This window comes from Pseudophryne corroboree, assembly GCF_028390025.1.
Source record: "Pseudophryne corroboree isolate aPseCor3 chromosome 7 unlocalized genomic scaffold, aPseCor3.hap2 SUPER_7_unloc_9, whole genome shotgun sequence".
Taxonomy (NCBI): Eukaryota; Metazoa; Chordata; class Amphibia; order Anura; family Myobatrachidae; genus Pseudophryne; species Pseudophryne corroboree.
In genome coordinates this window covers 72,170-88,924 of record NW_026967618.1, presented here as the reverse complement: position 1 = coordinate 88,924, position 16,755 = coordinate 72,170, and the positions used below count along the sequence as shown (strand labels likewise).

The 16,755-nt window shown below is 47.5% G+C and overlaps 1 protein-coding gene across 1 annotated transcript in view; it reads right to left on the bottom strand.

The window, feature by feature from the left end:
* Window positions 1-10,534, bottom strand: part of CDK15 (cyclin dependent kinase 15) — a gene marked incomplete at its 3' end in the record, with an annotated part of 538,867 nt that extends 528,333 nt beyond the window's left edge. The window contains exon 1 of the mRNA XM_063950471.1: window positions 10,277-10,534. Coding sequence (XP_063806541.1) covers window positions 10,277-10,370 — 94 coding nt within the window. The remainder of the gene's footprint in view (window positions 1-10,276) is intronic.
* Between the last annotated feature and the right edge of the window lie 6,221 nt (window positions 10,535-16,755).

The following is a 16,755-nucleotide window of genomic DNA, read 5'->3' as shown; positions in this document are numbered from 1 at the left end:
ATATCTGTGTGCACTGCTCAGGCTCAGCCCAGTGTGCTGCATCATCTATATATATTATATATCTGTCTGACTGCTCAGCTCACACAGCTTATAATTGTGGGGGAGACTGGGGAGCACTGCAGTGCCAGTTATAGGTTATAGCAGGAGCCAGGAGTACATAATATTATATTAAAATTAAACAGTGCACACTTTTGCTGCAGGAGTGCCACTGCCAGTGTGACTGACCAGTGACCTGACCACACTGACCACCAGTATAGTTAGTAGTATACTTATATTGTGATTGCCTGAAAAAGTTAAACACTCGTCGTGTGACTTCACTTGTGTGTTGTTGTTTTTTTTATTCTATAAAAATAAAACTCATTCTGCTGACAGACAGTGTCCAGCAGGTCCGTCATTATATAATATATAATATATACCTGTCCGGCTGCAGTAGTGATATATATATATATTTTATATCATTTATCATCCAGTCGCAGCAGACACAGTACGGTAGTTCACGGCTGTGGCTACCTCTGTGTCTGCACTCGGCAGACAGTCCGTCCATAATTGTATACCACCTAACCGTGGTTTTTTTTTCTTCTTTATACATACATACTACTACGACATCTCTTTATCAACCAGTCTATATTAGCAGCAGACACAGTACAGTACGGTAGTTCACGGCTGTGGCTACCTCTGTGTCTGCACTCGGCAGGCAGTCGGTCCATAATTGTATACCACCTAACCGTGGTTTTTTTTTCTTTCTTCTTTATACATACATAGTTACATAGACATCTCTTTATCAACCAGTCTATATTAGCAGCAGACACAGTACAGTACGGTAGTTCACGGCTGTGGCTACCTCTGTGTCTGCACTCGGCAGGCAGTCCGTCCATAATTGTATACCACCTAACCGTGTTTTTTTTTTCTTTCTTCTTTATACATACATAGTTACATAGACATCTCTTTATCAACCAGTCTATATTAGCAGCAGACACAGTACAGTACGGTAGTTCACGGCTGTGGCTACCTCTGTGTCTGCACTCGGCAGGCAGTCCGTCCATAATTGTATACCACCTAACCGTGGTTTTTTTTTCTTTCTTCTTTATACATACATAGTTACATAGACATCTCTTTATCAACCAGTCTATATTAGCAGCAGACACAGTACAGTACGGTAGTTCACGGCTGTGGCTACCTCTGTGTCTGCACTCGGCAGGCAGTCCGTCCATAATTGTATACCACCTAACCGTGGTTTTTTTTTCTTTCTTCTTTATACATACATAGTTACATAGACATCTCTTTATCAACCAGTCTATATTAGCAGCAGACACAGTACAGTACGGTAGTTCACGGCTGTGGCTACCTCTGTGTCTGCACTCGGCAGGCAGTCCGTCCATAATTGTATACCACCTAACCGTGGTTTTTTTTTCTTTCTTCTTTATACATACATAGTTACATAGACATCTCTTTATCAACCAGTCTATATTAGCAGCAGACACAGTACAGTATGGTAGTTCACGGCTGTGGCTACCTCTGTGTCTGCACTCGGCAGGCAGTCCGTCCATAATTGTATACCACCTAACCGTGGTTTTTTTTTCTTTCTTCTTTATACATACATAGTTACATAGACATCTCTTTATCAACCAGTCTATATTAGCAGCAGACACAGTACAGTACGGTAGTTCACGGCTGTGGCTACCTCTGTGTCTGCACTCGGCAGGCAGTCCGTCCATAATTGTATACCACCTAACCGTGGTTTTTTTTTCTTTCTTCTTTATACATACATAGTTACATAGACATCTCTTTATCAACCAGTCTATATTAGCAGCAGACACAGTACAGTACGGTAGTTCACGGCTGTGGCTACCTCTGTGTCTGCACTCGGCAGGCAGTCCGTCCATAATTGTATACCACCTAACCGTGGTTTTTTTTTCTTTCTTCTTTATACATACATACTACTACGACATCTCTTTATCAACCAGTCTATATTATTAGCAGCAGACACAGTACAGTACGGTAGTTCACGGCTGTGGCTACCTCTGTGTCTGCACTCGGCAGGCAGTCCGTCCATAATTGTATACCACCTAACCGTGGTTTTTTTTTTCTTTCTTCTTTATACATACATAGTTACATAGACATCTCTTTATCAACCAGTCTATATTAGCAGCAGACACAGTACAGTACGGTAGTTCACGGCTGTGGCTACCTCTGTGTCTGCACTCGGCAGGCAGTCCATAATTGTATACTAGTATCCATCTCCATTGTTTACCTGAGGTGCCTTTTAGTTGTGCCTATTAAAATATGGAGAACAAAAATGTTGAGGTTCCAAAATTAGGGAAAGATCAAGATCCACTTCCACCTCGTGCTGAAGCTGCTGCCACTAGTCATGGCCGAGACGATGAAATGCCAGCAACGTCGTCTGCCAAGGCCGATGCCCAATGTCATAGTACAGAGCATGTCAAATCCAAAACACCAAATATCAGTAAAAAAAGGACTCCAAAACCTAAAATAAAATTGTCGGAGGAGAAGCGTAAACTTGCCAATATGCCATTTACCACACGGAGTGGCAAGGAACGGCTGAGGCCCTGGCCTATGTTCATGGCTAGTGGTTCAGCTTCACATGAGGATGGAAGCACTCAGCCTCTCGCTAGAAAACTGAAAAGACTCAAGCTGGCAAAAGCACCGCAAAGAACTGTGCGTTCTTCGAAATCCCAAATCCACAAGGAGAGTCCAATTGTGTCGGTTGCGATGCCTGACCTTCCCAACACTGGACGTGAAGAGCATGCGCCTTCCACCATTTGCACGCCCCCTGCAAGTGCTGGAAGGAGCACCCGCAGTCCAGTTCCTGATAGTCAGATTGAAGATGAAGATGTTGAAGTACACCAGGATGAGGAGGATATGGGTGTTGCTGGCGCTGGGGAGGAAATTGACCAGGAGGATTCTGATGGTGAGGTGGTTTGTTTAAGTCAGGCACCCGGGGAGACACCTGTTGTCCGTGGGAGGAATATGGCCGTTGACATGCCAGGTGAAAATACCAAAAAAATCAGCTCTTCAGTGTGGAGGTATTTCAACAGAAAAGCGGACAACAGGTGTCAAGCCGTGTGTTGCCTTTGTCAAGCTGTAATAAGTAGGGGTAAGGACGTTAACCACCTCGGAACATCCTCCCTTATACGTCACCTGCAGCGCATTCATAATAAGTCAGTGACAAGTTCAAAAACTTTGGGCGACAGCGGAAGCAGTCCACTGACCAGTAAATCCCTTCCTCTTGTAACCAAGCTCACGCAAACCACCCCACCAACTCCCTCAGTGTCAATTTCCTCCTTCCCCAGGAATGCCAATAGTCCTGCAGGCCATGTCACTGGCAATTCTGACGAGTCCTCTCCTGCCTGGGATTCCTCCGATGCATCCTTGCGTGTAACGCCTACTGCTGCTGGCGCTGCTGTTGTTGCTGCTGGGAGTCGATGGTCATCCCAGAGGGGAAGTCGTAAGCCCACTTGTACTACTTCCAGTAAGCAATTGACTGTCCAACAGTCCTTTGCGAGGAAGATGAAATATCACAGCAGTCATCCTGCTGCAAAGCGGATAACTGAGGCCTTGACAACTATGTTGGTGTTAGACGTGCGTCCGGTATCCGCCGTTAGTTCACAGGGAACTAGACAATTTATTGAGGCAGTGTGCCCCCGTTACCAAATACCATCTAGGTTCCACTTCTCTAGGCAGGCGATACCGAGAATGTACACGGACGTCAGAAAAAGACTCACCAGTGTCCTAAAAAATGCAGTTGTACCCAATGTCCACTTAACCACGGACATGTGGACAAGTGGAGCAGGGCAAGGTCAGGACTATATGACTGTGACAGCCCACTGGGTAGATGTATGGACTCCCGCCGCAAGAACAGCAGCGGCGGCACCAGTAGCAGCATCTCGCAAACGCCAACTCTTTCCTAGGCAGGCTACGCTTTGTATCACCGCTTTCCAGAATACGCACACAGCTGAAAACCTCTTACGGCAACTGAGGAAGATCATCGCGGAATGGCTTACCCCAATTGGACTCTCCTGTGGATTTGTGGCATCGGACAACGCCAGCAATATTGTGTGTGCATTAAATATGGGCAAATTCCAGCACGTCCCATGTTTTGCACATACCTTGAATTTGGTGGTGCAGAATTTTTTAAAAAACGACAGGGGCGTGCAAGAGATGCTGTCGGTGGCCAGAAGAATTGCGGGACACTTTCGGCGTACAGGCACCACGTACAGAAGACTGGAGCACCACCAAAAACTACTGAACCTGCCCTGCCATCATCTGAAGCAAGAAGTGGTAACGAGGTGGAATTCAACCCTCTATATGCTTCAGAGGTTGGAGGAGCAGCAAAAGGCCATTCAAGCCTATACAATTGAGCACGATATAGTAGGTGGAATGCACCTGTCTCAAGCGCAGTGGAGAATGATTTCAACGTTGTGCAAGGTTCTGATGCCCTTTGAACTTGCCACACGTGAAGTCAGTTCAGACACTGCCAGCCTGAGTCAGGTCATTCCCCTCATCAGGCTTTTGCAGAAGAAGCTGGAGACATTGAAGGAGGAGCTAACACGGAGCGATTCCGCTAGGCATGTGGGACTTGTGGATGGAGCCCTTAATTCGCTTAACAAGGATTCACGGGTGGTCAATCTGTTGAAATCAGAGCACTACATTTTGGCCACCGTGCTCGATCCTAGATTTAAAGCCTACCTTGGATCTCTCTTTCCGGCAGACACAAGTCTGCTGGGGTTGAAAGACCTGCTGGTGACAAAATTGTCAAGTCAAGCGGAACGCGACCTGTCAACATCTCCTCCTTCACATTCTCCCGCAACTGGGGGTGCGAGGAAAAGGCTCAGAATTCCGAGCCCACCCGCTGGCGGTGATGCAGGGCAGTCTGGAGCGACTGCTGATGCTGACATCTGGTCCGGACTGAAGGACCTGACAACGATTAAGGACATGTCGTCTACTGTCACTGCATATGATTCTCTCAACATTGATAGAATGGTGGAGGATTATATGAGTGACCGCATCCAAGTAGGCACGTCACACAGTCCGTACTTATACTGGCAGGAAAAAGAGGCAATTTGGAGGCCCTTGCACAAACTGGCTTTATTCTACCTAAGTTGCCCTCCCACAAGTGTGTACTCCGAAAGAGTGTTTAGTGCCGCCGCTCACCTTGTCAGCAATCGGCGTACGAGGTTACATCCAGAAAATGTGGAGAAGATGATGTTCATTAAAATGAATTATAATCAATTCCTCCGCGGAGACATTGACCAGCAGCAATTGCCTCCACAAAGTACACAGGGAGCTGAGATGGTGGATTCCAGTGGGGACGAATTGATAATCTGTGAGGAGGGGGATGTACACGGTGATATATCGGAGGGTGATGATGAGGTGGACATCTTGCCTCTGTAGAGCCAGTTTGTGCAAGGAGAGATTAATTGCTTCTTTTTTGGGGGGGGTCCAAACCAACCCGTCATATCAGTCACAGTCGAGTGGCAGACCCTGTCACTGAAATGATGGGTTGGTTAAAGTGTGCATGTCCTGTTTTGTTTATACAACATAAGGGTGGGTGGGAGGGCCCAAGGACAATTCCATCTTGCACCTCTTTTTTCTTTTCTTTTTCTTTGCATCATGTGCTGATTGGGGAGGGTTTTTTGGAAGGGACATCCTGCGTGACACTGCAGTGCCACTCCTAAATGGGCCCGGTGTTTGTGTCGGCCACTAGGGTCGCTAATCTTACTCACACAGTCAGCTACCTCATTGCGCCTCTTTTTTTCTTTGCGTCATGTGCTGTTTGGGGAGGGTTTTTTGGAAGGGACATCCTGCGTGACACTGCAGTGCCACTCCTAGATGGGCCCGGTGTTTGTGTCGGCCACTAGGGTCGCTAATCTTACTCACACAGCTACCTCATTGCGCCTCTTTTTTTCTTTGCGTCATGTGCTGTTTGGGGAGGGTTTTTTGGAAGGGCCATCCTGCGTGACACTGCAGTGCCACTCCTAGATGGGCCCGGTGTTTGTGTCGGCCACTAGGGTCGCTAATCTTACTCACACAGCTACCTCATTGCGCCTCTTTTTTTCTTTGCGTCATGTGCTGTTTGGGGAGGGTTTTTTGGAAGGGACATCCTGCGTGACACTGCAGTGCCACTCCTAGATGGGCCCGGTGTTTGTGTCGGCCACTAGGGTCGCTTATCTTACTCACACAGCGACCTCGGTGCAAATTTTAGGACTAAAAATAATATTGTGAGGTGTGAGGTATTCAGAATAGACTGAAAATGAGTGTAAATTATGGTTTTTGAGGTTAATAATACTTTGGGATCAAAATGACCCCCAAATTCTATGATTTAAGCTGTTTTTTAGTGTTTTTTGAAAAAAACACCCGAATCCAAAACACACCCGAATCCGACAAAAAAAATTCGGTGAGGTTTTGCCAAAACGCGTTCGAACCCAAAACACGGCAGCGGAACCGAACCCAAAACCAAAACACAAAACCCGAAAAATTTCAGGCGCTCATCTCTACTACAGGGGCAGGAATGGCATTACAGCACTGCTGATTCATAGCCTGAGGGAGCAGGAATGGAGTTACAGCACTGCTGATTCTTAGCCTGCGGGAGCAGGAACGTAGTTACAGCACGGCTGATTCATAGTCTGCAGGGGCAGGAACGGAGTTACAGCACAGCTAATTCATAGCCTGTGGTAGCAGGAACAGAGTTCCAGCGCTGCTGATTTATAGTCTGCGGGAGCAGGAACGGAGTTACAGCACTGCTGATTCATAGCCTGCGGGAGCAGGAACGGAGTTACAGCACTGCTGATTCATAGCCTGCGGGAGCAGGAACAGAGTTACAGCATGGCTGATTCATATCTTGGCGGGAGCAGGAACGGAGTTACAGCACTGCTGATTCATAGCCTGCGGGAGCAGGAACGGAGTTACAGCACTGCTGATTCATAGTCTGCAGGGGCAGGAAAAGAGTTACAGCATGCCTGATTCATATCCTGGTGGGAGCAGGAGTGGAGTTACAGCGCTGCTGATTCATAGCCTACAGGGGCAGGAACGGCGTTACAGCACGGCTGCTAATTCGTAGCCTGCACGGGCAGGAACGGAGTTTCAGCACTGCTGATTCATAGCCTGTGGGAGCAGGAATGGAGTTACAGCACTGCTGATTCATAGCCTTAGGGAGCAGGAATGGAGATACAGCACTGTTGAGTCATAGCCTGCGGGAGCAGGAACGGAGTTACAGAACGGCTGATTCATAGCCTGCGGGAGCAGGAACGGAGATACAGCACAGTTGATTCATAGCCTGCGGGAGCAGGAATGGAGTTCCAGCACGGCTGATTCATAACCTGCGGGAGCAGGAATGGAGTTACAGCACTGCTGATTCATAGCCTGCAGGGGCAGGAACGGAGTTACAGCGCTGCTGATTCATAGCCTGAGGGAACAGGAACGGAGTTACAGCACTGCTGATTCATAGCCTGCGGGAGCAGGAACGGAGTTACAGCACTGCTGATCATAGCCTGCAGGGGCAGGAACGGAGTTACAGCACTGCTGATTCATAGCCTACAGGGGCAGGAAAAAAGTGACAGCATGGCTGATTCATATCCTGGTGGGAGCAGGAGTGGAGTTACAGCGCTGCTGATTCATAGCCTACAGGGGCAGGAAGGAACGGCATTACAGCACGGCTGCTAATTCATAGCCTGCTGGGGCAGGAACGGAGTTTCAGCACTGCTGATTCATAGCCTATGGGAGCAGGAATGGAGTTACAGCACTGCTGATTCATAGCCTGAGGGAGCAGGAATGGAGTTACAGCACTGCTGATTCATAGCCTACGGGATCAGGAACGGAGTTACAGCACGGCTGATTCATAGCCTACAGGGACTGGAACGGAGTTATAGCACAGCTAATTCATAGCCTGTGGGAGCAGGAACAGAGTTCCAGCGCTGCTGATTCATAGCCTGCGGGAGCAGGAACGGAGTTACAGCACTGCTGATTCATAGCCTGCAGGGGCAGGAACAGAGTTACAGCATGCCTGACTCATAGCCTACAGGGGCAGGAAAAAAGTTACAGCATGGATGATTCATATCCTGGTGGGAGCAGGAGTGGAGTTACAGCGCTGCTGATTCATAGCCTACAGGGGCAGGAATGGAGTTACAGCACGGCTGATTCATAGCCTGCGGGAGCAGGAATGGAGTTACAGAACGGCTGATTCATAGCCTGCGGGAGCAGGAATGGAGTTACAGCACTGCTGATTCATAGCCTGCAGGAGCAGGAACGGAGTTACAGCACAGCTGATTCATAGCCTGCGGGAGTGGAAACGGAGTTACAGCACAGCTGATTTATAGATTGTGGGAGCAGGAACGGAGTTATAGCATGGCTGATTCGTAGCCTGTGGGAGCAGGAATAGAGTTACAGCACAGCTGATTCATAGCCTGTGGGAGCGGAAACAGAGTTACAGCACAGCTGATTTATAGATGGTGGGAGCAGGAACGGAGTTACAGCACGGCTGATTCATAGCCTGTGGGAGTGGAAACAGAGTTACAGCATGGCTGATTCATATCTTGGCAGTAGCAGGAGCGGAGTTACAGCATGCCTGATTCATAGCCTACGGGAGCAGGAAGGGGGTTACAGCACTGCTGATTCATAGCCTGCGGGAGCAGGAACGGAGCTACAACACTGCTGATTCATAGCCTGCGGGAGCAGGAACAGAGTTACAGCATGGCTGATTCATATCTTGGCGGGAGCAGGAACGGAGTTACAGCGCTGCTGATTCATAGCCTGCGGGAGCAGGAACAGTTACAGCATGGCTGATTCATATCTAGGCGGGAGCAGGAACGGAGTTACAGCACGGCTGATTCATAGCCTGCGGGAGCAGGAACGGAGTTACAACACTGCTGATTCATAGCCTGCGGGAGCAGGAACAGAGTTACAGCATGGCTGATTCATATCTTGGCGGGAGCAGGAACGGAGTTACAGCGCGGCTGATTCATAGCCTGTGGGAGCAGGAACGGAGTTACAACACTGCTGATTCATAGCCTGTGGGAGCAGGAACAGAGCTACAACACTGCTGATTCATAGCCTGCGGGAGCAAGAACAGAGTTACAGCATGGCTGATTCATATCTTGGCGGGAGCAGGAACGGAGTTACAGCGCGGCTGATTCATAGCCTGTGGGAGCAGGAACGGAGTTACAACACTGCTGATTCATAGCCTGCAGGAGCAGGAACGGAGTTACAGCACAGCTGATGCATAGCCTGCGGGAGTGGAAACGGAGTTACAGCACAGCTGATTTATAGATTATGGGAGCAGGAACAGAGTTACAGCACGGCTGATTCATAGCCTGCAGGAGCAGGAATAGAGTTACAGCACAGCTGATTCATAGCCTGTGGGAGCGGAAACGGAGTTACAGCATGGCTGATTCATAGCCTGCAGGAGCAGGAAAAGAGTTACAGCACAGCTGATTCATAGCCTGTGGGAGCGGAAACGGAGTTACAGCATGGCTGATTCATAGCCTGCAGGAGCAGGAATAGAGTTACAGCACAGCTGATTCATAGCCTGTGGGAGCGGAAACGGAGTTACAGCACAGCTGATTTATAGATGGTGGGAGCAGGAACGGAGTTACAGCACGGCTGATTCATAGCCTGCGGGAGTGGAAACAGAGTTACAGCATGGCTGATTTATAGATTGTGGGAGCAGGAACGGAGTTACAGCACGGCTGATTCATAGCCTGCGGGAGTGGAAACAGAGTTACAGCATGGCTGATTTATAGATTGTGAGAGCAGGAACGGAGTTACAGCACGGCTGATTCATAGCCTGTGGGAGCGGAAACGGAGTTACAGCACAGCTGATTTATAGATGGTGGGAGCAGGAACGGAGTTACAGCACGGCTGATTCATAGGCTTAAATAAATAATATGGTGAGAATGCACAGAAGCAAATTCATTTGTAATTCATAGACCTTAATTTAAATTGCACTGCATGAAAACAGATAACGTGCACTGCATCATCAGCTGTTTAACCCCATATTAGCAGGAAGGAAATGCCTATAGCTTATCAGTTCTGTGACTACCGATAATGGAGTCTCTTTTTTTTTTATGTAAAGGGCTGACTATAGAAATGGGGTTTACTGGTGTCTCGCCCTAAAATGGGGTTTACTAGTATTTCTGTATTGCATAACTACCAAAGGCAATAAACAGGCTACCTAGATAAAAAAAAGGGAAATGGTCACCGTTAAATACATATTGAAAAGGTCTTTTCCCGGCAGCATTTGGCTTAAGAGAGAGGCACTTACCCAGGCGAGAAAAGGCCTCAGTGGCTGCTTGTCTTATGTTCTGCATGGTGGACGCACAGCGAGGAGAGAGAGAGGGAGGCAGCAGCTGCTGCATTCATCCCTGCACTGGCTGGGAGAGGATTGCAGCAGAATATGGGCACGGAAGGGAAGAAACCATCTTGTTGCGTTAGTTGTGCAGAAGGGCTTTTGTGTCACATATATCTGCCTGCAGTAATGATGCGTGGAGCCACAGTCTTCTCTATATCACTACAATTAGCTGCTCGCTGGAATGAAATCTCCTTTACATCACAGCTCAGCAAGCATGGAGATTCCCAACACCTGCATTGTCCCTGTATATCCTGTGTCAGAGTGTAGACACGTGTTACATATAGGCCTGGCGCAGATTTGTGTCATTTTATACGCACTTGTTACTACTCTGTATAGCGTATATAGTATATAGTGTTATAGTATATAGTGTATAGTGTTATAGTATATAGGGGGTCATTCCGAGTTGTTCGCTCTGTATTTTTTTCTCGCAACGGAGCGATTAGTCGCTAATGCGCATGCGCAATGTCCGCAGTGCGACTGCGCCAAGTAAATTTGCTATGCAGTTAGGTATTTTACTCACGGCATTACGAGGTTTTTTCTTCGTTCTGGTGATCGTAATGTGATTGACAGGAAGTGGGTGTTTCTGGGCGGAAACAGGCCGTTTTATGGGAGTGTGTGAAAAAACGCTACCGTTTCTGGGAAAAACGCGGGAGTGGCTGGAGAAACGGAGGAGTGTCTGGGCGAACGCTGGGTGTGTTTGTGACGTCAAACCAGGAACGACAAGCACTGAACTGATCGCAGATGCCGAGTAAGTCTGGAGCTACTCAGAAACTGCTAAGAAGTGTCTATTCACAATTCTGCTAATCTTTTGTTCGCAATTTCGATAAGCTAAGATTCACTCCCAGTAGGCGGCGGCTTAGCGTGTGCAAAGCTGCTGAAAGCAACTAGCGAGCGAACAACTCGGAATGACCCCCACAGTGTATATCGTATATAGTGTATAGTGTTATAGTATGTAGTGTATATCGTATATAGTGTATAGCGTATATAGGGGGTGATTCAGACCTGATCGCACGCAGGCGTTTTTTGCAGTGCTGCGATCAGGTAATCGCCGCCTACAGGGGGAGGGGGTAATCGCTGCGCAGGGGGTGCGATTTCATGTGCAGAGAGTCACTGCACGGCTCAGGACTTACTCTTCCAGTGCGATGATCCGGCCAGGAGCTGACGTCAGGCATCCTCCCTCCATACGGCTGGGCACGCCTGCGTTTTTCAGGACACTCCCTAGAAGCGGTCAGTTGACACCCACAAACGGCCTATTCCTGTCAATCTTCTTGCAATCACCAGTGCGATCGCTTTCTTCGTTAAAGCTGTCGCAGTCCAGCGATCCCCGTCACGCCTGCGCATTGCGGAGCATATGCATGCGCAGTTCAGACCTGATCGCACTGCTGCAAAAAAAGCTAGCGAGCGATCGGGTCTGAATGACCCCCATAGTGTATATAGTATATAGTGTATATAGTATATAGTGTGTATAGCGTATATAGTGTATAGTGTGTATAGTATATAGTGTATATAGTATATGTAGTATATAGTGTATATAGTATATAGTGTGTATAGCGTAAATAGTAGAGATGAGCGGGTTCGGTTTCTCTGAATCCGAACCCGCCAGAACTTCATGTTTTTTTTCACGGGTCCGAGCGACACGGATCTTCCCGCCTTGCTCGGTTAACCCGAGCGAGCCCGAACGTCATCATGACGCTGTCGGATTCTCGCGAGACTCGGATTCTATATAAGGAGCCGCGCGTCGCCGCCATTTTCACACGTGCATTGAGATTGATAGGGAGAGGACGTGGCTGGCGTCCTCTCCATTTAGATTATAAGAGACTGAGAGAGATTTACTGGAGCTGACTAGGAGGAGTACTGTTACTGTAGAAGTGTAGAGAGTGAGTGGAGAGAGTTTACTAGTGAGGACAGTGCAGTTTACTTTATAATCCGTTCTCTGCCTGAAAAAAGCGATACACAGCACACAGTGACTCAGTCACATACCATATCTGTGTGCACTGCTCAGGCTCAGGCCAGTGTGCTGCATCATCTATTATCTATATATAATATTATATATATCTGTCTGACTGCTCAGCTCACACAGCTTATAATTGTGGGGGAGACTGGGGAGCACTACTGCAGTGCCAGTTATAGGTTATAGCAGGAGCCAGGAGTACATAATATATTATATAGTGAGTGACCACCAGACACACAGTGCAGTTTATTTAATATATCCGTTCTCTGCCTGAAAAAAGCGATACACACAGTGACTCAGTCAGTCACATACCATATCTGTGTGCACTGCTCAGGCTCAGGCCAGTGTGCTGCATCATCTATTATCTATATATAATATTATATATATCTGTCTGACTGCTCAGCTCACACAGCTTATAATTGTGGGGGAGACTGGGGAGCACTACTGCAGTGCCAGTTATAGGTTATAGCAGGAGCCAGGAGTACATAATATATTATATAGTGGGTGACCACCAGACACACAGTGCAGTTTATTTAATATATCCGTTCTCTGCCTGAAAAAAGCGATACACACAGTGACTCAGTCAGTCACATACCATATCTGTGTGCACTGCTCAGGCTCAGGCCAGTGTGCTGCATCATCTATATATATTATATATCTGTCTGACTGCTCAGCTCACACAGCTTATAATTGTGGGGGAGACTGGGGAGCACTACTGCAGTGCCAGTTATAGGTTATAGCAGGAGCCAGGAGTACATAATATTATATTAAAATTAAACAGTGCACACTTTTGCTGCAGGAGTGCCACTGCCAGTGTGACTAGTGACCAGTGACCTGACCACCAGTATATATAATATTAGTAGTATACTATCTCTTTATCAACCAGTCTATATTAGCAGCAGACACAGTACAGTGCGGTAGTTCACGGCTGTGGCTACCTCTGTGTCGGCACTCGGCAGCCCGTCCATAATTGTATATACCACCTAACCGTGGTTTTTTTTTCTTTCTTTATACATACATACTAGTTACGAGTATACTATCTCTTTATCAACCAGTCTATATTAGCAGCAGACACAGTACAGTGCGGTAGTTCACGGCTGTGGCTACCTCTGTGTCGGCACTCGGCAGCCCGTCCATAATTGTATATACCACCTAACCGTGGTTTTTTTTTCTTTCTTTATACATACATACTAGTTACGAGTATACTATCTCTTTATCAACCAGTCTATATATTAGCAGCAGACACAGTACAGTGCGGTAGTTCACGGCTGTGGCTACCTCTGTGTCGGCACTCGGCAGCCCATCCATAATTGTATATACCACCTAACCGTGGTTTTTTTTTCTTTCTTTATACATACATACTAGTTACGAGTATACTATCTCTTTATCAACCAGTCTATATTAGCAGCAGACACAGTACAGTGCGGTAGTTCACGGCTGTGGCTACCTCTGTGTCGGCACTCGGCAGCCCGTCCATAATTGTATATACCACCTAACCGTGGTTTTTTTTTCTTTCTTTATACATACATACTAGTTACGAGTATACTATCTCTTTATCAACCAGTCTATATATTAGCAGCAGACACAGTACAGTGCGGTAGTTCACGGCTGTGGCTACCTCTGTGTCGGCACTCGGCAGCCCGTCCATAATTGTATATACCACCTAACGTGGTTTTTTTTTCTTTCTTTATACATACATACTAGTTACGAGTATACTATCTCTTTATCAACCAGTCTATATATTAGCAGCAGACACAGTACAGTGCGGTAGTTCACGGCTGTGGCTACCTCTGTGTCGGCACTCGGCAGCCCGTCCATAATTGTATATACCACCTAACCGTGGTTTTTTTTTCTTTCTTTATACATACATACTAGTTACGAGTATACTATCTCTTTATCAACCAGTCTATATATTAGCAGCAGACACAGTACAGTGCGGTAGTTCACGGCTGTGGCTACCTCTGTGTCGGCACTCGGCAGCCCGTCCATAATTGTATATACCACCTAACCGTGGTTTTTTTTTCTTTCTTTATACATACATACTAGTTACGAGTATACTATCTCTTTATCAACCAGTCTATATATTAGCAGCAGACACAGTACAGTGCGGTAGTTCACGGCTGTGGCTACCTCTGTGTCGGCACTCGGCAGCCCGTCCATAATTGTATATACCACCTAACCGTGGTTTTTTTTTCTTTCTTTATACATACATACTAGTTACGAGTATACTATCTCTTTATCAACCAGTCTATATATTAGCAGCAGACACAGTACAGTGCGGTAGTTCACGGCTGTGGCTACCTCTGTGTCGGCACTCGGCAGGCCCGTCCATAATTGTATATACCACCTAACCGTGGTTTTTTTTTCTTTCTTTATACATACATACTAGTTACGAGTATACTATCTCTTTATCAACCAGTCTATATATTAGCAGCAGACACAGTACAGTGCGGTAGTTCACGGCTGTGGCTACCTCTGTGTCGGCACTCGGCAGCCCGTCCATAATTGTATACTAGTATCCAATCCATCCATCTCCATTGTTTACCTGAGGTGCCTTTTAGTTGTGCCTATTAAAATATGGAGAACAAAAATGTTGAGGTTCCAAAATTAGGGAAAGATCAAGATCCACTTCCACCTCGTGCTGAAGCTGCTGCCACTAGTCATGGCCGAGACGATGAAATGCCAGCAACGTCGTCTGCCAAGGCCGATGCCCAATGTCATAGTACAGAGCATGTCAAATCCAAAACACCAAATATCAGTAAAAAAAGGACTCCAAAACCTAAAATAAAATTGTCGGAGGAGAAGCGTAAACTTGCCAATATGCCATTTACCACACGGAGTGGCAAGGAACGGCTGAGGCCCTGGCCTATGTTCATGGCTAGTGGTTCAGCTTCACATGAGGATGGAAGCACTCAGCCTCTCGCTAGAAAAATGAAAAGACTCAAGCTGGCAAAAGCAGCACAGCAAAGAACTGTGCATTCTTCGAAATCCCAAATCCACAAGGAGAGTCCAATTGTGTCGGTTGCGATGCCTGACCTTCCCAACACTGGACGTGAAGAGCATGCGCCTTCCACCATTTGCACGCCCCCTGCAAGTGCTGGAAGGAGCACCCGCAGTCCAGTTCCTGATAGTCAGATTGAAGATGTCAGTGTTGAAGTACACCAGGATGAGGAGGATATGGGTGTTGCTGGCGCTGGGGAGGAAATTGACCAGGAGGATTCTGATGGTGAGGTGGTTTGTTTAAGTCAGGCACCCGGGGAGACACCTGTTGTCCGTGGGAGGAATATGGCCGTTGACATGCCAGGTGAAAATACCAAAAAAATCAGCTCTTCGGTGTGGAGGTATTTCACCAGAAATGCGGACAACAGGTGTCAAGCCGTGTGTTCCCTTTGTCAAGCTGTAATAAGTAGGGGTAAGGACGTTAACCACCTCGGAACATCCTCCCTTATACGTCACCTGCAGCGCATTCATAATAAGTCAGTGACAAGTTCAAAAACTTTGGGTGACAGCGGAAGCAGTCCACTGACCAGTAAATCCCTTCCTCTTGTAACCAAGCTCACGCAAACCACCCCACCAACTCCCTCGGTGTCAATTTCCTCCTTCCCCAGGAATGCCAATAGTCCTGCAGGCCATGTCACTGGCAATTCTGACGAGTCCTCTCCTGCCTGGGATTCCTCCGATGCATCCTTGCGTGTAACGCCTACTGCTGCTGGCGCTGCTGTTGTTGCCGCTGGGAGTCGATGGTCATCCCAGAGGGGAAGTCGTAAGCCCACTTGTACTACTTCCAGTAAGCAATTGACTGTTCAACAGTCCTTTGCGAGGAAGATGAAATATCACAGCAGTCATCCTACTGCAAAGCGGATAACTGAGTCCTTGACAACTATGTTGGTGTTAGACGTGCGTCCGGTATCCGCCGTTAGTTCACAGGGAACTAGACAATTTATTGAGGCAGTGTGCCCCCGTTACCAAATACCATCTAGGTTCCACTTCTCTAGGCAGGCGATACCGAGAATGTACACGGACGTCAGAAAAAGACTCACCAGTGTCCTAAAAAATGCAGTTGTACCCAATGTCCACTTAACCACGGACATGTGGACAAGTGGAGCAGGGCAGGGTCAGGACTATATGACTGTGACAGCCCACTGGGTAGATGTATGGACTCCCGCCGCAAGAACAGCAGCGGCGGCACCAGTAGCAGCATCTCGCAAACGCCAACTCTTTCCTAGGCAGGCTACGCTTTGTATCACCGCTTTCCAGAATACGCACACAGCTGAAAACCTCTTACGGCAACTGAGGAAGATCATCGCGGAATGGCTTACCCCAATTGGACTCTCCTGTGGATTTGTGGCATCGGACAACGCCAGCAATATTGTGTGTGCATTAAATATGGGCAAATTCCAGCACGTCCCATGTTTTGCACATACCTTGAATTTGGTGGTGC